Here is a 21,345-nt window from a genome sequence, read left to right as displayed (position 1 = left end):
CTCAAGGAGGCCTCTCCATCCTTCACTGCGAGCACTGGGTCCCAGGAATAAAAAGGAAGAAGAGTTAGAGGTCATTAGAGTTCTTCCACAACATGGTCTGAGTCCTCAGGACTCTCACCCAGCTCTTAGACTTAGCAACCCAGACCATTCTACAGTCCACCGCTGACTGCTTCTCCTCTCCCACTCACTGGATGAAGTAGAACCTCATTCCACCAGCAGGGAAAGGAGTCAGCTGCAGTGCCAAGGAAGGGAACCCATGGTCCAGCTCTAGGCCCTCCCTGCAGCCTCGGCCCCTGCATCATACCCTTCCAAGCAGGACACTGAGAGCCAACTGCAGGCATTCAGCCTTGGACACTTGGGCAGTGCCATCTCCCATCCACCCTCTTCTCCCACGTGCTTGACGTGCAAAGCTCATCTTTTGGGCCACACACCCTGAACAAGAAAATGTTCTAGAAAAGACAGTGTGCCAAGACGCCCCAGACAGCTGAACAGGCCATTCTAGCCTTCTCTTCTCCTAGACAGGCCCCAGGAGGAGCAAATATGCCTATGACCTTCACGTGTTCTTATGTTTCCTCTTTCCGTGACTTCAAGCCTGCCATGATTTGCTTCTGCTTTTCTTCTCGAGGGTGGCTCCAGCACAGTGGCCGGGGGGGGTGAGTGAGGGACAAGAAAGCACTGATTAGAAGAGAGAGAAAGAGACTTATCTGCTGCCTCCTCTTCTTCACACCCCAGACCCCCAGTAGAGAGTCGATAATCCTCTGATACTCCTTGAGAGCCCGGAGCAATGTGACAGGATGACAGGGACCCCAAACGGGAACAGGTGCTGGGGCCCAGGAAGCAGGATGGGAGAGTTGTCACTCCAAGCAGGTAGCAGCATGGAAATAACCCCACGTTGTACCTTAAATTAAGCTTCTCAAATGCTCCGCTAATGAGGTTTAAGGAGACGCTTACATGTAAAATACTAATTGATCATCACTATCATCTTTACTGTGGGTTCATAATTAATTTATTCACAGAGAAAGGGAAAGGAGAACGTCCTTTGACCTGCACTCAGTACTTTCTTGTCGAACCTAATATGCTAAACGTAATAAGACAGTCATTGTATGTAAAGTAAATATTCACCGGGAGTGAAAGTACTTATTTGGGATTAACTGTTAGGAAGGAGCTGGAGATCGGTGGCATGCCGTGTGTGTGAGCACGCCATGTATTTGTTTAATGCAAGTTTTATTACATCAAAATGAAATCTCTGTTTAGTTACCTTCCTTCCTAGAGAAGTTGTTGAGATAAGCGTCCTCCGTTAAACACGGATCTTCCCCACCGTGCCTGCATAATGCTGGGGATTAGTGGAGAGGGGTCTGTTTTTCTGACTCCCCACTAAACCAACCTACCAAGGGCACCAGACTGCTCAGACTGAACTCTTAAATGGCATTGGGAAGGAAAGAAAAGCCTTCCATCTGTCCCCTGGGTTCCCTTTGGCTGAGCCTGGTGGAGCCCTTTCCCACTCATCCCATGCCTTAAAATTCCAGGCAAGAGATCCCCCCAAGAATCTGATTTCTTCAGTCCCTCCCATATCCTCCAGCTGCCCACTCTTTCTAGAGTCTGCTGTGGCTAAGGCAACCCGTCTGTAAATGTGCTTGTTGTAACTTATCTCAGGTACCAGGGAAGCCCTCACTGGGGGTATCAAGCTGCACATCACGAGAGAGAGTGCCTCCCCCCTCCCTCCCGCCGCCCCGCCGCCACCGTTCTCCAGTTCTCCTGTGAGACATGACTTCCAACCCCAGGGCTGGTTCACCGCCTCGCCCACCAGCTCTGTGAGCTCAGCCCTTGATTAAGTGGGAGTCCAATGTCGATTGCTGTCCTAATGAACTCATCCACCTCCCACCCCCTCGCCTGCTGCCACTGGATGCCACTCCTCCCATTCAGCTGGGAGCTCCGGTTTGGGGAACTCACTATCTCACCAGATTATCTGTTCCCTCACTGCGGGGAAACAAACCACAATTGAATCAGCTTGGCAAATCAGTCCTCACTCCCTCTTCTCGGGAGTGTTGCAGTGTTGGCTTGTCACACAAAAAAGAGCACTAAATTACTGCCCCTAGATCTCTCTGTTGAACATTAGGTTTATTCCACAAATATTGGGTTGATACCCAATGCCAAGCCCTGCACTAGGCACCGGGGACTAGAGGCTTGCTCATAGAAATAGGCAGCATAGCGTTTCGAGGGCTTTAGAGTTGAGCTCATCCAACCTCTCACTGTACCAATGAGAGACTAAAGCCCAGAGCGGGAAAGTACTTTACCCAAGGTCACACAGCCACATGGTTGAGCAAGCTGAGTCTTGGTCCAGCACTACTGTAAGACTGTGATGAGTCCTTCACTGTGACTGTGACGGGGTGAGCAAGCTGGGGCAGGGATGCAGCTCTCCCCAGGTCTCTCATGGAAAGGTTTGCTCTCTCCTCAGGATCGTTTGTGAGATGGGCCATGCCCTTGTGGGGACCACCTCTGGGCCCGTGCGCCTGTGCATTGGCGAGTGTAAGCCAGAGTTCATGACCAAATCCCATCAACAGTACACGTTTGTGGTGAGTATTGGGTCTAGTGCTGAGCTACAGGCTTCCAGCAAGGGCATATTTCTGCTCCAGGCTTCTCCCAGGAAAGTCCCACCCACCCCTCTCCCGAGCCGGCACCTCCAGGCTTCTTGCAGATGGAGTAGGAGACCAGAAAAGGGAAAGCCTGTCTTTCCTGGGTGGGTCAAGTTCATGACCAACAACACTTTGGAGACTTTGGCGTCCCAGAGAGCCACAGGTCAGAGTTCTAAATAAGCAAAATCAGGCCTTTCTTAGAAAGTGGATCCTAGACACAGGGTGGGGAGGGGCTGCCCTTTGTCCCACCAATGTGATATCTCTGTCTAATTCCAGCCTAATGAGGACAGATCATCTGAGGGACCTAATTATAAAGGTCTATATTTATCCACACACTTCGTTTTCTGCCAAGGATATTGTAAGTGGGAGTTTAGAGGAGCCGTTTGGCATCCTGCAGGAACGCATGTCTGTGTGCAGGACCATGGGAGTGGGATGTACGAGTCAGCTGCTCTGTGTGTTGGTGTGGTTACACACACATATGCACACACTCAGCCCTGGAAACACTTCTTCCCGCCCAAGCAACAGATGGTGGACTCACAAAGGCTTTATTTTCTTGTGCTGAACAACCTGCTTCTGGGGCTCCAAAGTCCCTTCTCTGACACCTAGGCAACATTGCCACATCAAGTTCTTCACTGAAAAGTGTTAACACCAGCGGAGGGGGTCAAACCAGCCTTGCTCAGAGTATTGAAAATTTATTTGACCACAAAATTCTCTTCTCTCTAAAGCACTTTACTGCTTGTTTTAGGTTTTCCAGTCTCTGCCTTCTTATCTCAACATCTCCACCTTTCCTTGTACCAGTCTTCTCTCAGATGGGAGGGTACCATGGCCTATATCTGCAGCCCACCTACCCCATCTCCTGTGCAGGACAGACAGGGTCTCGTGTGAGAAGCAAACCCAGAAAGACTGGATGGAGAGAGCTGTAGAGTGTCAGAGCTGGGAGGGCTTTACAGATCATGTAGCCCACTCTCCTGTCTTGACAGAGGAGGGAACAAAAGCCCAGAGTGATCCAGAAACTTGCTTCAGGGCCCATCACTAGTGAGTGGCTAATGCGGACTAGAGTTCATGCCTGTGTAGGTGCTCAGTTAAATGCACTTTCCACTCCACTCCGCTGCCGGCTAGGCAGGAGCAATTTCTTTCTGATGCATTTTAGGCCAGATGACATTTCTTTTAGGCTTTAGGCTTAATTTTATGATTTAGTGAGCTTACTAGAAAATCCCAGCCAACGATGGGCCATCCTCCTGGTGAAGGTCAGGGAAGACGCATCTAACATTTACTGACAGGTCTCTGCACCTGTTGTGCCCTTCTCTTGCTTAGGGAGGGACGGAAGGACACAAGCGTGGGCCATTAATGGATCCTCTTGGTGGCCCAATCCAGGCAGGGATCCTTTATTCAGCCCTATCGATTTTGTGCCAAAAAAATCAGTATGCGCTCCAGATAGAGAAGCATTTTCAAATTGTTCTCAATTTGCAAACTAATTGATAGATTAGTCAGTGTCATCTCTGCCTTCCCAACAGTGTTATGAGCATAAGACTCCCAGGGGAGTTAATTAATTGCAAAACACGGCCCTTCTGCCTTCCCTGGATATGCCTGGAGCCTCTTCTTAGAAAGGGTCTGAGCTCCAGGGTAGGCAAAGAGTGTTTGGGATTAGAAAGGGTTCACTCTGAGCGTGGACACAGTCCCTCCTTCTGTCTTTAAGTCTAGCCTGGGTTTCTCTCTTTGGGTAAAACCTGAGCTGTGATCCTTTCTCTGCTTCCTCCCAAAGAACCCTTCCGTGTTGTCACTCAGCCCCATCCGAGGACCAGAGTCCGGAGGCACCATGGTGACCATCACGGGCCATTACCTCGGGGCTGGGAGCAGCGTGGCTGTTTACCTGGGCAACCAGACCTGCGAGTTCTATGGGTGAGATGGGCTCAAAGGAGCCCTAGGAGACTGTACACGTGAGGCCTGTGCACACATGTTCCCGTGCATGTTCACATATGTGCCTGCCCCATCATCCCCATGTAATGTGTCATGTCCTGGGCCCAAACACCATTCCAGTCACTGTAAGAAATATATACCACTAGTCAATTTGTATCGCGAGTATCATAGGGGCTAAATACTTCTACAGATATTTAGAAGTGAGGACCATAAGAGCTGCTGATGAGGGGGGTTCCCAGGAGCTCTCAGTCACCACCAGGATCAAGCATTCATTATGTCCCCACCATGGTGACTTGAGAAACATGGAGATTGCATGGCCTCTGTCCTCTGCAAGCACAGACTCATCCTCAGGGCATCTCTTATGCGCTAAAAATTGAACACCTACTATTTGTCTATTCGTCAGATATTCTGATGAAGCCCTGGGGTTGTAGAGAATCTAGAGAGAATTCTGAAAGGATCCCTGGATGAGAACCCAACTTGCCCAGTAAACCTCCTCCCTGGACCATAAACTGCCTGAGGGCAAGGACTGAGTATTTGCTTCTCTGCCTAGCAGGTGCTCAAGTTATTAACTGACTGACCAGACACTAAGCACTGGCTAAATAGTCATGGTCTAGAAAAATCCAGAAAAGAGGAGTTCCCCCAAAGCCCAAGGAGCCCCGCCCCTGCCCCACCTTCTCTAACCCCCTTCTCCAGTTGGCTCCCTCCCTAGTCCATCTGGAGTGGGATCTCAGGTAAAAAGAAGCACTGATACACACTGCTGAGGGATGTTCCCCAGTCTAGAGTATAAAAGGACAGAAGAACATTCCTGGGCCATACCCCCCAACCGGGGCAAACCCCTTCTCAGGCCAGAGGCTGCACCTCTTGCCCATGCCTTGGCTCACCACCCTCCTGCGGTCTCCCTGTAGGCGATCAATGAATGAGATCGTGTGTGTCTCGCCCCCCTCATCCAATGGGCTGGGGCCCGTCCCTGTCTCTGTGAGTGTCGACCGAGCCCGTGTAGACAACAACCTGCAGTTCGAGTACATAGATGACCCCCGGGTGCAGCGCATCGAGCCCGAGTGGAGTATCGCCAGGTGAGGCAGAGCGGGCGGGGATACACCCAGCTGCCGTGCAACCTGATCCCTTCTGCCAAAGTGCAGCTCCTGTGAGGATCCTAGGGGGACAAGTGGTAGCAGTTTGAGAGGGTTTTTCACCTAACCCAGACTCTGCTTGTTCCCAGCGGCCACACACCCCTGACCGTCACAGGCTTCAACCTGGATGTCATTCAGGAGCCAAGGATCCGAGTCAAGTTTAATGGCAAAGAATCTGTCAATGTGAGTAACCACGGGTCCCCTCAATCTGCAGGAAACATGGCTGTGTCTGTGTTTTGCAGTGTGATAAGGTCTGTGTTAGGCACTGGGACATTCGACCGCCAGAGAAGAGTCCAGAATCATGGCCCCAAACACCTGGGCCTCACAATGATTTTTATAATTACAGTATAATCATTTCTTGTCAGAAGGTGATGTCATGAGTGTATAAACATACTGGCTTCTGAGCTTAAGATATGGTGCAAAAGGGCTCCTGTTTTCTGCCATGTTCACTTTGAGGTCCGATAAGAGGTAGGGTGAGAGGGGGAAGAAATTCTGGATCCAGATTCAGACATCTGTGAATTGGAAACAAAACACCACCATCTATTAGCTCTACAACCATGATCAAGTCGTTTAACGTCTCTGATCCTCCCTTCCCTGGCTAGAAATGCTGATGATAAGACTTGCCTCGCAGATCTGTAACCTGCAACGAGGCTGGCACCTGATAAACGTTAGTCACTGCATGCAGATATTTCCATCCTGGTTGCTAAGATGATCAAGCTGAACATTTCACTTTATTCCTCTGTGCAGACCCATGTAATTTAATTTTTTTCCACTGTGGATTTTTGTGATGTTAAAAAAGTTCTCTATCATAAGAGCAGAATGTCTGCTATGTTGTGATAAATTTTTTAGTTCGTTCTACTGGCTCCATCCTTCTCTTTTCAGGCAATATTTTCTGAAATGTTATTGTATTCATAATTATAGTCCAGGAGATGCTGTTACGGCCATTATTTTTCATATGAATTACTGCTTTGACCTTCTGGGCATTGACGAGGCTGAGATGGAGACGGAGATGGGCGAGATGGTGTTGGATCTACCCTCTTATCCCTGACACATTCCCAGCATGCTTGAGGCTTCCCTAGGAAACAGAGAAATACAGAAAGGGACAGGCTGCCAGAAGGCTAGATCTTGTAAGGTCTCAAGGATGATCTAGTCCAAACTTCTCACTGTATAGCTTAGAAAACTAAGGCCAGAAAGCAGTAATGACTTGCCCCCAGTCATGAAGGTGGCTGGTGGCAGGACCAAGCTAGATCCCAAACATCTGACTCTTCTAACTAGACCACGTGAGATGATGGCGGGCTTGACATTTCATCATGCCAGAGACGTGGAGACACCTGGATCACACCTCCAGTGACCCATTGTGCTCACAGCTCTTTGGGCTAGAAGAGCACGCAACTCCAGATCCCAACGTAGAGCCTGATCCATGAGTGAAAGAGGGGGGCCCCCGCCCCACTTCCAGACCGAGGCTCAGTGTCCCCAGGCCACCTCCATCTGTTTGCTGTCTCTAGGAGTTGGCCAGCCTGGGGAGGGGCAGCCCCTCCAGGACCAGCAAGGCCCCAGAGGTTAAAGCCTCAGAACACAGAAAATAAAAGATGTGGTTAACCTAGTACAGAGGGAATTTTGGAGGATGAGTGCGTGACTGACAAGATTAACCTCCAAAGGCTGCAGCATTGGTCCCCGGGAAGCTATTTGAAGAGAAGACTGGGCTGGGCAGGCCTCCCCACGCCTGGCAGCCTTCTGAGAAGGCCTGGGTCCTGGGCGTCCTGTGCGCCCGCCAGGACACGTTGGCAGCCCCAGGCAGGAATCTCCCCAGCAGTTCTCCCAGCCCACCCACCAGGACCTCAGTGCTTCAAGGAGTTAAGAGACAGCTCCTGCCTCTCGAGCATTCGGGGCCCTGAACTCCAACAGGGACCTGCTTGGAGTCTGCAGGCTGGCAGGCAGCCTGGAGGAAAGGCCTGGGTGTGCAGGTTTCCACCAAGCCGGGCCCCAGCATGGGAAGCCCGTAAACTCCGCCCGATGCCCTCTGTTTCAGGAGTGGTGAGAAAGAACCATGTTGCCCCTGAGGCCCTACCTGGGCTCCACGTCATCCTCAGTCCCCGGGGGCTACCCCCTGCCTTTGGGTTTGGAAGCAGCCCGTGAGAAGGGCCAAAGCGAAGGCCGCAAAACCCAAAGGAATGTTTGGCAAAGTGCCGATGCAGCGCTGGGCAGAGAGCAAATGGAGGCCGTTTGTCTGGGGGTGATTTGCTCATTCACAGAGGAGTCCCATCCAGGGACACTGGAGTGAGCAGGGAGGAAGATGAGGGGCGGGGCAGGGAAGCGGTCCTTGGGCTGGGAGGTCTGCCCCGTGGAGCCCAGGGAGGGGACTCCCAGCTCAACTCTGTTTGACCGCACCACCATTTTCCTCATGCCAGGGTGTCCCCAGCTGGAACGGGAAAGGGACATTAGGTTCACAAGGGGCTGCTGAAGGGTGAGCTGAAAAGGGCGGGGATGCGTACTAACCTCCGACACGGCACAAAGCCCTCGGCGAGCTGTTGGTTTAAACTCTTCAACTCCCTCTGGAAAGGGAGGGTTAAGACTTGGAGCTCTGACATAATTTCTATGCAAGCATCAGCTTTTTTTGCAATTTCACACACGGTCTTGTTTTCCGAACATGAAGCCTGGGTATGTGTGTGTTGGCCAGACACGCAACATGTGTGGACCTGCCAGGACAGTGTGTACTTGAGCAGGGTTCTCACAGATGCCCTTGGCTGTTGCTGGGACACTGTGACTCCCAGAGCCAAAACTGAGCCACGCAGCGCGAGACAGGAGGAGGTGGGGAGGGGTCCAGGTTTTCTTCCCAGATCACACGTGGGTCCTAGAGCGCTTTCTTCAATCTGGCTGCTGCCTTGGGAAGCCCTCAAACTAAACCACCAGAGGAGAGAATGGCACAACACATGCCACACGGGGCCACCTCAGCTAGGATGTTATTTGGGAGATGAGGGTCCACCAAGGAAGAAAGGACATTATGAACTCAGTGTCAATACCAAAGTTATACCCCCATGGAGAGTTAGGGGGCACTCGGTTGGAGAAGAGAGAGATCCTGACTAAAACATTTAAGGAGGTGAAGGATCCTTTTCATCCATCAGTGTTTTCAATAAACATTAACTGAACACCTACTATGTGCTCATCTCACACAACTTCCTTCCTTCCTTCTCACACACACGCGCGCGCGCGCGGGAGACTGCTTCTGTCCTACTTTTTCCACAAACATCCATGCTCCCTCATCCCCAGACCTTTGCTGCTGTTCTCTCTGCCAGGGACTTGATCCCTTACCATCCCCCCTGTCTGGGTAAGTCCTACACATTCTTCAGGTTAAATTTCATTCACCTCTTCCAAAGGAAAGCTCCCATGAGCCACCCTCACCCTGCCTCAGGCCATGCACGCTCGCGCACAAACACAGGCTCGTGCACACACACGGACACCCGCAGAGTGCCTGGTTCTTCCCCAACCCGGACGTTTCTCACCTCCATCCATGCATTTAACAGTGCTGGTGCCCCTCCTGTGCTCCAGGCCCTCTGCCAGGACTGCACTGTAATGCTTGTCAAATCATTTGTCTCCCCGATAGACTGAGACTGTTTCACGGATGGCCCAACTACTGGCACCATTCCTGGCACAAAGTAGGTGCTCACTCAGTGTTGGTGAATGAATAAATGAAGTTAAAACACGCCCCTCCCTGCCAAAAAAGAAAAAAAAACAAACAATTTCACAGCCCTTTTCCTCAAGCAAGTAGCCCACTGGAGACCGGCCAAAACAAGCAAAGGGTGGGAGGGCAGCAGTGTGACCCCCACCATCACCTGCTGGGTGTTTGAACGCCATGCTCTTGGGCCCTTTAGGTGTGCAAGGTTGTGAACACCACCACCCTGACCTGCCTGGCACCCTCCCTGACCACGGACTACCGGCCCGGCCTAGACACCGTGGAACGGCCGGACGAGTTTGGATTCGTCTTTAACAATGTCCAGTCCTTGCTGATTTACAACGACACCAAGTTCATCTACTACCCCAACCCGACCTTTGAACTGCTCAGCCCCACTGGGGTCTTGGATCAAAAGCCGGGATCCCCCATCATTCTGAAGGTAGGAGGGTGGGATGGCTGCCTGCCACGCGCAGGGGTGGCCGGAGCACCCCTCTCCTGGCCTGGCCTCCCTTCGATGCACACGGGCTCACATGGGTGTCACCTCCCTGTGAAGGGAGCTTGGTTATACATATCGACCCATTGAGTGACATATCTTGCACTTGGGATTCTCAAGGAACACCGTAGAGTATTTCTGTGTGTCCTTGTGAGCTTTGGGACCTAAAAGTCCTGCAGTGCACTGGAAGCAACGATGTCCTTTATTGACCCCATCCGTGGCCGCAGTAACTGCCCTCAGATGTGAAGAGGTCACGGTCCCCTGGTACCATCCTTCCAGGTGTGTGTTACTCTACCACTTTCACTTCTATCCCCTGCATCCTCCCCCAAACTTTCACTTGTTTACTGTTTGGTCCCCGCTTCCTTTCTCTTTACCACTCTCTTCCTCCCTTTCATTCTCTCTTCCCTTTGTTTTCTCTTTTTCTGTCTAAATTGTGGCTGTTAGAAGTCCTCTCCAAAAATTTACCATGGAGTCACTCATTGGTTTTTGCATTGCTCCCCTTACCCCACCTCTTTAATCTCTTTTTATTTTTATTTATTTATTTTGTTCATCAACATTAGAATATATTTTGCATTTATATAATAAAATATAGAAGACAATAAAAATAAGTGAGCATTGCTACAAGCAACAACAGAAATAAAACTCATGAGCAATATTCAGCAAAACAAGGCAGACATAAAATGATATACATTATATGGTTTCTTTTTTAAAAATTCAAAACTGGGCAAAACAAATTTATGGTGAAGATAATGGTTACTTTGGGGGCAGAAAGCAGGGGTCATGATGAGGAAATGGTATAAGGAAGGCTTCCGAGATCCTGGGAAAATTCTGTTTCTTGATCTGAGTAGTGGTAATACTAATGGGAGTTCAGATAACTCACATAAGTCATAAGTTTATAGTTAAACTTATGCACTTTTCTCTGTGTTATAACTTATTAAGAAAGCTAAGACAAAAGCCTTATTTAGTTCATTAAGATCAACAGCTGGCAGAGAATTATTGAATATTATTTCAGACACCTACAAAGTTCAAGGAACCGTGTAAGGTGATGAAAGATTCCAAGTCCATTCCACTATCAGATTTTTTTTCTTATTAGTCATCCATTTTATACACATCAATGAATAAATGTCAATCCCAATCTCCCAATTCAGCATACCACCACCACCACCACCCCACCGCTTTCCCCCCTTGGTGTCCATCTGTTTTTTCTCTACTTCTGTGTCTCAATTTCTGCTCGGCAAACCGGTTCATCTGTACCACTTTCTAGGTTCCACATATATGTGTTAATATACGATATTTGTTTTCCTCTTTCTAACTTACTTCACTCTGTATGACAGTCTCTAGATCCATCCACGTCCCTACAAATGACCCAATTTCGTTCCTTTTGATGGCTGAGTAATATTCCATTGTATATATGTGCCACATCTTCTTTATCCATTCATCTGTCGATGGGCATTTAGGTTGCTTCCATGACCTTGCTATTGTAAATAGTGCTGCAATGAACATTGGGGTGCATGGGTCTTTTTGAACTATGGTTTTCTCTGGGTATATGGCCACTAGTGGGATTGCTGGGTCATATGGTAATTCTATTTTTAGTTCTCTAAGGAACCTCCATACTGTTCTCCAAGTGCCTGTATCAATTTACATTCCCACCAACAGTGCAGGAGGGTTCCCTTTTCTCCACACCCTCTCCAGCATTTGTTGTTTGTAGATTTTCTGATGATGCCCATTCTAACTGGTGTGAAGTGATACCTCATTGTAGTTTTGATTTGCATTTCTCTAATAATTAGTGATGTTGAGCATCTTTTCATGTGCTTCTTGGCCATCTGTATGTCTTCTTTGGAGAAATGTCTGTTTAGGTCTTCTGCCCATTTTTGGATTGGGTTGTTTATTTTTTTAATATTGAGCTGCATGAGCTATTTATATATTTTGGAGATTAATCCTTTGTCCGATGATTCATTTGCAAATATTTTCTCCCATTCTGAGGGTTGTCTTTTCGTCTTGTTTATGGTTTACTTTGCTGTGCAAAAGCTTCTAAGTTTCATTAGGTCCCATTTGTTTATTTTTGTTTTTATTTCCATTACTCTAGGAGGTGGATCAAAAAATATGTTGCTGTGATTTATATCAAAGAGTGTTCTTCCTATGTTTTCCTCTAAGAGTTTTATAGTGCCCAGTCTTACATTTAGGTGTGTAATACATTTTGAGTTTGTTTTTGTGTATGGTGTTAGGGAGTGTTCTAATTTCATTCTTTTACATGTAGCTGTCCAGTTTTCCCAGCACCACTTATTGAAGAGACTGTCTTTTCTCCATTGTATATCCTTGCCTCCTTTGTCATAGATTAGTTGACCATAGGTGTGTGGGTTTATCTCTGGGCTTTCTATCCTGTTCCATTGATCTATATTTCTCTTTTTGTGCCAGTACCATATTGTCTTGATTACTGTAGCTTTGTCTGAAGTCAGGGAGTCCGATTCCTCCAGCTCCGTTTTTTTCTCTCAAGACTGCTTTGGCTATTTGGGGTCTTTTGTGTCTCCATACAAATTTTAAGACATTTTGTTCTAGTTCTGTAAAAAATGCCATTGGTAATTTGATAGGGATTGAATTGAATCTGTAGATTGCTTTGGGTAGTATAGTCATTTTCACAATATTGATTCTTCCAATCCAAGAACATGGTATGTCTCTCCATCTGTTGATATCATCTTTAATTTCTTTCATTAGTGTCTTATAGTTTTCTGCATACAGGTCTTTTGTCTCCCTAGGTAGGTTTATTCCTAGCTATTTTATTCTTTTTGTTGCAGTAGTAAATGGGAGACTTTCCTTAATTTCTCTTTCAGATTTTTCATCATTAGTGTATAGGAATGCAAGAGATTTCTGTGCCTTAATTTTGTATCCTGCAGCATTACCAAATTCATTGACTAGGTCTAGTAGTTTTCTGATGGCATCTTTAGGATTCTCTATGTATAGTGTCATGTCATCTGCAAACGGTGACAGTTTTACTTCTTCTTTTCCAATTTGTATTCCTTTTATGTCTTTTTCTTCTCTGATTGCCGTGGCTAGGACTTCCAAAACTATGTTGAATAATAGTGGTGAGAGTGGACATCCGTGTCTTGTTCCTGATCTTAGAGGAAATGCTTTCAGTTTTTCACCATTGAGAATGATGTTTGCTGTGGGTTTGTAGTATATGGCCTTTATTATGTTGAAGTAGGTTCCCTCTATGCCCGCTTTCTGGAGAGTTTTTGTCATAAATGGGTGTTGAATTTTGTCAAAACCTTTTTCTGCATCTATTGAGATGATCATATGGTTTTTATTCTTCAATTTGTTGATATGGTGTATCACATTCACTCATTTGTGTATATTGAAGAATCCTTGCATCCCTGGAGTAAATCCCACTTGATCATGGTGTGTGATCCTTTTAATGTGTTGTTGGATTCTGTTTGCTAGCATTTTGTTGAGGATTTTTGCATCTATATTCATCAGTGATATTGGTCTGCAATTTTCTTTTTTTGTAGCATCTTTGTCTTGTTTTGGTATCAGGGTGATGGTGGCCTCATAGAATGAGTTTGGGAGTATTCCTTCCTCTGCAATTTTTTGGAAGAGCTTGAGAAAGATGGGTGTTAGCTCTTCTCTAAATGTTTGATAGAATTCACCTGTGGAGCCATCTGGCCCTGGACTTTTGTTTGTTGGAAACTTTTTAATCACAGTTTCAATTTCATTACTTGTGATTGGTCTGTTCATATTTCCTATTTCTTCCTGGTTCAGTCTTGGAAGGTTATACCTTTCTAAGAATTTGTCCATTTCTTCCAGGTTGTCCATTTTATTGGCATAGAGTTGCTTGTAATAGTCTCTTAGGATGCTTTGTATTTCTGGGGTGTCTGTTGTAACTTCTTCTTTTTCATTTCTAATTTTATTGATTTGAGTCCTCTCCTTCTTTTTCTTGATGTGTCTGGCTAATGGTTTATCAATTTTGTTTATCTTCTCAAAGAACCAGCTTTTACTTTATTGGTCTTTACTATTGTTTTCTTTGTTTCTATTTCATTTATTTCTGCTCTGATCTTGATGATTTCTTTCCTTCTGCTAACTTTGGGTTTTGTTTGTTCTTCTTTCTCTAGTTCCTTTAGGTGTAACGTTAGATTGTTTATTTGAGACTTTTCTTGTTTCTTGAGGTGGGCTTGTATAGCCATAAACGTCCCTCTTAGAACTGCTTTTGCGGCATCCCATAGGTTTTGGATCATCGTGTTTTCATTGTCATTTGTCTCTAGGTATTTTTTGATTTCTTCTTTGATTTCTTCAGTGATCTCTTGGTTATTTAGTAACGTATTGTTTAGCTTCCATGTGTTTGTGTATTTTTTTCCCTGTAATTGATTTCTAATCTCATAGTGTTGTGGTCAGAAAAGATGGTTGACATGATTTCAATTTTCTTAAATTTACTGAGGCTTGATTTGTAATCCAAGATGTGATCTATCCTGGAGAATGATCTGTGCGCACTTGAGAAGAAAGTGTAATCTGCTGTTTTGGAATGGAATGTCCTATAAATATCAATTAAATCTATCTGGTCTATTGTGTCATTTAAAGCTGTGTTTCCTTATTAATTTTCTGTTTGGATGATCTGTCCGTTGGTGTAAGTGAGGTGTTAAAGTCCCCCACTATTATTGTGTTACTGTTGATTTCCTCTTTTAGAGCTGTTAGCAGTTGCCTTATGTATTGAGGTGCTCCTATGTTGGGTGCATATATATTTATAATTGTTATATCTTCTTCTTGGATTGATCCCTTGATCATTATATAGTGTCCTTCCTTGTCACTTGTAACATTCTTTATTTTAAAGTCTATTTTATCTGATATTATTATTGCTACTCCAGCTTTCTTTTGATTTCCATTTGCATGGAATATCTTTTTCCATCCCCTCACTTTCAGTCTGTATGTGTCCCTAGGTCTGCAGTGGGTCTCCTGTAAACAGCATATATATGGGTCTTGTTTTTTGTATCCATTCAGCAAGCCTGTGTCTTTTGGTTGGAGCATTTAATCCATTCATGTTTAAGGTAATTATCAATACGTATGTTCCTATTACCATTTTCTTAATTGTTTTGGGTTTGTTTTTGTAGGTCCTTTTCTTCTCTTGTGTTTCCCAGTTAGAGAAGTTCCTTTAGTGTTTGTTGGTTAGGTGGTGCTGAATTCTCTTAGCTTTTGCTTGTCTGTAAAGCTTTTGATTTCTCCATCGGATCTGAGTGAGATCCTTGCTGGGTAGAGTAATCTTGGTTGTCAGTTCTTCCCTTTCATCACTTTAAGTATATCCTGCCACTCCCTTCTGGCTTGTAGAGTTTCTGCTGAGGTATCAGCTGTTATCCTTATGGGAGTTCCCTTGTATGTTATTTGTCGTTTTTCCCTTGCTGCTTTCAATAATTTTTCTTTGTCTTTAATTTTTGCCAATTTGATTACTATGTGTCTCGGCGTGTTTCTCCTTGGGTTTATCCTGTATGGGACTCTCTGTGCTTCCTGGACTTGGGTGGCTATTTCATTTCCCACGTTAGGGAAGTGTTTGACTATAATCTCTTCTAATATTTTCTCGGGTCCTTTCTCTCTCTCTTCTCCTTCTGGGACTGCTATAATGCGAATGTTGTTGCGTTTAGTGTTTTCCCAGAGGTCTCTTAGGCTCTCTTCATTTCTTTTCATTCTTCATTCTTTTCATTCTTCTTCATTTCTTTTTCATTCACTGTTCCGCAGCAGTGAATTCTACCATTCTGTCTTCCAGGTCACTTATCCGTTCTTCTGCCTCAGTTATTCTGCTATTGATTCCTTCTAGTGTAGTTTTCATTTCAGTTATTGTATTGTTCATCTCTGTTTGTTTGTTCTTTATTTCTTCTAGGTCTTTGTTAAACATTTCTTCCATCTTCTCGATCTTTGCCTCCATTCTTTTTCCGAGGTCCTGGATCATCCTCACTATCATTATTCTGAATTCTTTTTCTGGAAGGTTGCCTATTTCCACTTCATTAAGTTGTTTTTCTCGGGTTTTATCTTGTTCCTTCATCTGGTACATAGCCCTCTACCTTTTCATCTTGTCTATTTTTCTGTGAATGTGGTTTTTGTTCCACAGGCTGCAGGATTGTAGTTCTTCTTGCTTCTGCTGTCTGCTCTCTGGTGGATGAGGCTATCTAAGAGGCTTGTGGAAGCTTCCTGATGGGAGGGACTGGTCTTAATCTCCTTTTAAATAACCAATTAACTTCTGTGCACATGTGTCAATTATTCCTATTAAGATTGCTCTTACCTACAGGGCAAAAACCTCTGCCCTCCTGCTTCTGGAGGTGCCAAACTCAACTACACTGTGCTGATTGGAGAGACCCCATGCACTGTCACTGTGTCCGAGACACAACTGCTCTGCGAGCCTCCCAACCTCACTGGGCAGCACAAGGTCATGGTGAGTGAACCGTCTTATTATTCTTCCCCTTCTCATCTTTCATGTATAATCTGTCATAAAGAAAGGGTCTTCAACCTCCTCCATATCTCCTCATCACAAAGTGCTATATTAAAATGGGTAGGAGCTAAGAACACAAGAAAAGAAAGGCAGATGATAAGCAGGAAGTTGTTTTGTATCCAGACTGCACTGTGTGGTTGTGGTCTCTCATGCCCTTTCTGAATCAAGAAGGATTGGATGCCAGGGCTCTACAGTGACCGTGTGTGTGCCATGCACAGGTCCACGTGGGTGGCATGGTATTCTCGCCCGGCTCGGTGAGTGTCATCTCAGATAGCTTGCTGACCCTGCCAGCCATCGTCAGCATCGCGGCAGGCGGCAGCCTACTGCTCATCATCGTCATCATTGTGCTCATCGCCTACAAGCGCAAGTCTCGAGAAAATGACCTCACTCTCAAGCGGCTCCAAATGCAGATGGACAACCTGGAGTCCCGTGTGGCCCTGGAGTGTAAGGAAGGTAAGTGGAGGCACTCCCTCGTTTCTGGGACCCTCTTTCCTCACCAGCCTTATTACCCCCCTCCCTAAAATAGCTCTCATCTTTGCTCCCATCTCTTCTACCACAAGCCACCCTGCTCCACTTTGACCTCTGTTTTCTCTTAAACTTCCTTTGCCCTTAAAATGCCCACAGTAAGGCCCCAGACCTGATCCCATTATTCTGTCCCCCTGTGCCCTGACTCATCCCACAGTCTGGCCCAGCCTACTCTCCTTCCCGGGACCGCAGTCTCCCCACAGTCAGAGCCTCCTGGGCCCTGTTGCCTCAGACTCTAGATCCCCACGTAGGAGTGACAGCTCCTTTTGCCTGGCTGCCTTGGAGCAGCAGGAAAGGTGAGAGCACATGCCCTCCCTTCCACCCCATCCCCTCCCCCACATTGTGACTTCAGCCAGTACTGCAGGCTGAGCCTCTGAAGGCCACTTGCAGGGCATCCCAGGCTGTGGTGGTGGAGACAGTGTTTCTTCTGTCTCCCAAGCAACCACAGCTACCTGGTGTCCCCTTGGGCTGAGGACCTGGAAGACTCCCTGGGTAAACATCTCAATTAGGAATCAAAAGACTTCTCCTTTTGCTGCAAACTTCAAGATCAGAACAAGCCCTCTGCTGGATGAAAGGGAAGAGCTGGGCTGGGGCAAAGTGGGCCAGGCTCCTCCCAGCGCCAGGGCTGGGGAGGAGCAAGGAGGGCGTCAGGAGACAGGTCTGCCACCAAGGGGAAGCCCCTGTTTGGCCAAGGGCCTGGTGGTCAGGGCTCCCTAAGTCTGGGTTTGGTGGTGTTCTCAGTTTCGTTCATGTGTGAGTGTGAATGTTAAATATATATAACATAACATTTACCATTTTAACTTTCTTATCTTTGCACCCTAGTGCTCTCTCCACTTCTGTGCACAGAAGTTAATTGGTTATTTAAAAAGAGATTAAGAGGCATTAAGTACATTCACAGTATCGTGTGGCCATCACCACCATCCATCTCCAGAACTTCCACATTTTCCCCATCTGAAACTCTGTACTCATGAAACAATAATCCCTCATCCTCCTCTCCCACTTTCTGTCTCTATGAATTTGACTACTCTAGGAAACTCATATAAATGGCATCACACAGTATGTGTCCCTTTGTGTTTGGTTTATTTCATTTAGCATCATGTCTTTAAGTTTCATCCATGTTGTAGCATTTGAGAGAACTTCATTCCTTTTTAAGGCTAAATAATAGTCCATTGGGTATATAAACCACATTTTACTTATCAATTTATCCATCAATGGACATTTGGGTTGTTTCCACCTTTTGGTATCATGAATAATGCTGCTGTGAACGTGAGGGTACAAGCATCTGTTCAAGTCCCTGCTTTCAGTTCTTTTGGGTGTATATGTAGGAGAGGAATTGCTGGGTCATTTGGTAATTCTATGTTTAATTTTTGGAGGAATCACAAAATTGGTTTCCAGAGCAGCTGTACCACTTTACATTCCCTCCAGCAAGATATGAGGGTTCCAGTTTTTCCACATCCTAGCCAACACATGTTATTTTCCACTTTTTTTATAGTAGCCATCCTAATGGGTATGAAGTGGTATCTCATGGTGGTTTTGATTTTCATTTTCCCCCAAGGTTTTTGCATCTTGCTTTATTCTCTTGCTTGGAAAAGGGGAGCAAAGCTACCTATTCTGGTCTTTGTTTGATCTGTTCGACCACTGCCTCTCACCTGCTTCTAGCACCTGTATCACCTGCATGACCCAAGTCATGGGCTTCCTTTGTTTTAACTACACTTATAATACATAGGAAGAAAATTCAAAATTATAGGTAAGCATAGAGGAGGAAATAATATAAAAATCACCCATAGTCCCACCACCTAAGAAAGGCAGACTGGAGATATCTCATCGCCCCTGGAGACGCACCCCTATAACCCTCCCTGTCTCTACACCTGGCCCTTCCCTCCTCCACGAACTTCTCCCGCCTTTCCCCTCCCCGGCCTGCATTCCCCTCCTGAGCTTCCCTGTCTCCACTGCACTTTCATAGCTTTTGCCGAGCTCCAGACAGACATCAACGAGCTGACCAGTGACCTGGACCGCTCAGGAATCCCCTACCTGGACTATCGGACCTATGCTATGCGAGTCCTGTTCCCTGGCATTGAGGACCATCCCGTCCTGCGTGAGCTGGAGGTAACAGCCGCCTCCCTCGCCCAGCTGCCCAGCAGGGACGTGGGGCCTGGGTTTCCTAGGAAATGCCAATGGGGCCCAGTGCTCAGAAGAAGGTCAGGAGTGAGGAGGAGAAATAGCTTGTAGAAGCATCACCGTAACGGGGATTTTTCCAACCAGGAAAATCACAGCCGGGGGGGGCACCCAGGCTCTTTGGGATGATTCCAGGGGAAAGCTGATTATTTGTCATTTTTTAATTAATGACTGAATTAATTAAGATTCTGCCTCATTTCCTAATGGATTTAAGCTGGCTTAAGGAAAGACCTATGATTCTGTGAGGCTTGTTTTTTCATTTCTCAGTTTGTTTTACTAAAGATAATAAATCAGGGCAGAGGAGATTAAGGGGAGACTAGTAAACCAAGCTAGTCTGCTGCAGTATCTCCTATTGTGTTGCATCCTTGGGAAAATCAGATGAATAGCATCCTCTCTGAGGTCTCTACCTGGAGCCCAACCTCTCAACCCAGGGGGAAGTCAGAGCAGACTGCAGACCTCAGGGACCAGTTATTCCTACATCACCGAGGGTGGGGCGGTTACAGGCGTCATGGAGAGGGTCCTATAGCTGGCATCGTCATCAGCCAACACCCTCCCGGAGAGCCGGAAGCTCGTCCTCTGAAGCCACGCCCATCACACCCATCCCAGGTGCAGGGCAACGGGCAGCAGCACGTGGAGAAGGCCCTGAAGCTCTTCGCCCAGCTCATCAACAACAAGGTGTTCCTGCTGACCTTCATCCGCACCCTGGAGCTGCAGCGCAGCTTCTCCATGCGGGACCGCGGCAACGTGGCCTCGCTCATCATGACCGGCCTGCAGGGCCGCCTGGAGTACGCCACCGACGTCCTCAAGCAGCTGCTCTCCGACCTCATCGATAAGAACCTGGAGAACAAGAACCACCCCAAGCTGCTTCTCCGGAGGTCTGACCTGCGCCAGGGGCGGGGAGGCATCTAAACAGGGACGTCCGGGGGGGGGGGCAGGGCTGGTTAGTGTGGGTCCCACGAGAAGGCGCCCCCACCCAGGAAGGCCTGTGTCCCTGCAGCTCCCAGTGCAGAGTCTCATCTTCCTTCAGTCCGGGTGGCTGTGCCGTGTCTGCAGGTGCTGAGCGTGATGCAGGAGCACAGGCCCCAGAGCATCTGAGCTTGAACCCCGGCTCTGCTACCTGCTAGTCGTGTGATCTTGGGCCAGTGATGTGGCCACTCTGCTGTTTAGTTTCCTCGTGAACAAAATGGCACTAATAATACCTGTCTTGAAGTCTCCCTCCCCATGCATCCTGAGTTTCACTGTCCAACACAGTAGCACATGTGACCATTAATTTAAAAGAAAATGTAAAATTCAGTTCCTCCATTGCACTAACTGTATCCCAAGTGCTCAGTGGCCGCCATATCGGAAGCACAGATAGAGGCCATTCCCATCATAGCAGGGGCTCTGTTGGACAGCACCCGGCTGGAGATATGGTGTGGCCTCTCCCATCAGTGCCCGGCTTCCTGGATCTGAATCACCAGCATCCACCACCACTCCCTCCTCGGTTGCCATTTTCCTGGCAGGGAAGAGGGTCAGAGACCTTGGCCATCCATCCCTGAGCCTACCCTCTCTGGGGGCCCTGGGGAGCCCAGCACAGCTTTGGAGCTCAGCTGGCAGCAGGGCTTGGAATGTGCCACCTCCATTTCACTGCCTTCCCGGCAGCCTTCTCCTTGCAAGATCTCAGGCTTCCAGACCCCATGTGGGGTGAGGAGGGAGAAAGAATAGCTTTGTTTTATGAGTACAGAGCCCCCATTCTGCCAATCTGAGCATTAGAAACTCTCATTAAGAACTGTTGTATTTAAATTAGAGCTAATCTCAGGCACAATGCAGGGAGAGGGTGCTGGGAGGGGCCAGGGAGAGAGCCACAATTTCTCCTGCCATTGTCACTCTCTCCCAGGCCCGCATTGCTGAGCAGCCCTGGCAAATGCCTGGGATTTACGGCAACCGGAAGGTATTATTTGCACCACGTCCAGCGAGTTAAAATACCCCTCCGGCATCCCCATCACTGCGGGTCTGTCACAGCCACTTCGTTCCTCCGCAGGTCCCCAGATCTGCAGCCTGGGATGATGGGGGTGGGGCAGGACGAAGGGGTGGTGCTTACAGAGGCAGATCCCCTGTCAGCTAAACACTTGCACACACTGCTCTTTACCTGAGGGTCTGGGATCCACGACCCCGCAGGACAGTGATGACAGCGAGCAGGTATATGCACTATTCTTAGCACTTTACATACATTAATTCATTCAACCTTGACAACAACCCTGTGGGATAGATGATGATGATGATGATGATGGTTATTATTATTATCATCCCCATTTAGAGATGGGGAAACTGAACCCAGAGAGAGGAAATGACTTACTCAAGAT

At 47.2% G+C, this 21,345-nt stretch overlaps 1 protein-coding gene across 1 annotated transcript in view; it reads left to right on the top strand.

Moving 5' to 3' along the window:
• PLXNA2 (plexin A2) overlaps positions 1-21,345 on the top strand; it is a 216,672-nt gene that overhangs the window by 181,738 nt on the left and 13,589 nt on the right. The window contains exons 14-22 of the mRNA XM_030872914.2: positions 2,456-2,573; positions 4,396-4,532; positions 5,456-5,623; positions 5,770-5,863; positions 9,550-9,789; positions 16,103-16,246; positions 16,522-16,756; positions 18,792-18,934; positions 19,610-19,878. Of these exons, the coding sequence (XP_030728774.1) occupies positions 2,456-2,573; positions 4,396-4,532; positions 5,456-5,623; positions 5,770-5,863; positions 9,550-9,789; positions 16,103-16,246; positions 16,522-16,756; positions 18,792-18,934; positions 19,610-19,878 (1,548 nt within the window). The remainder of the gene's footprint in view (positions 1-2,455; positions 2,574-4,395; positions 4,533-5,455; positions 5,624-5,769; positions 5,864-9,549; positions 9,790-16,102; positions 16,247-16,521; positions 16,757-18,791; positions 18,935-19,609; positions 19,879-21,345) is intronic.

Source organism: Globicephala melas, chromosome 1 (assembly GCF_963455315.2).
Source record: "Globicephala melas chromosome 1, mGloMel1.2, whole genome shotgun sequence".
Classification (NCBI taxonomy): domain Eukaryota; kingdom Metazoa; phylum Chordata; class Mammalia; order Artiodactyla; family Delphinidae; genus Globicephala; species Globicephala melas.
This window is presented reverse-complemented; position numbering and strand designations above follow the sequence as displayed.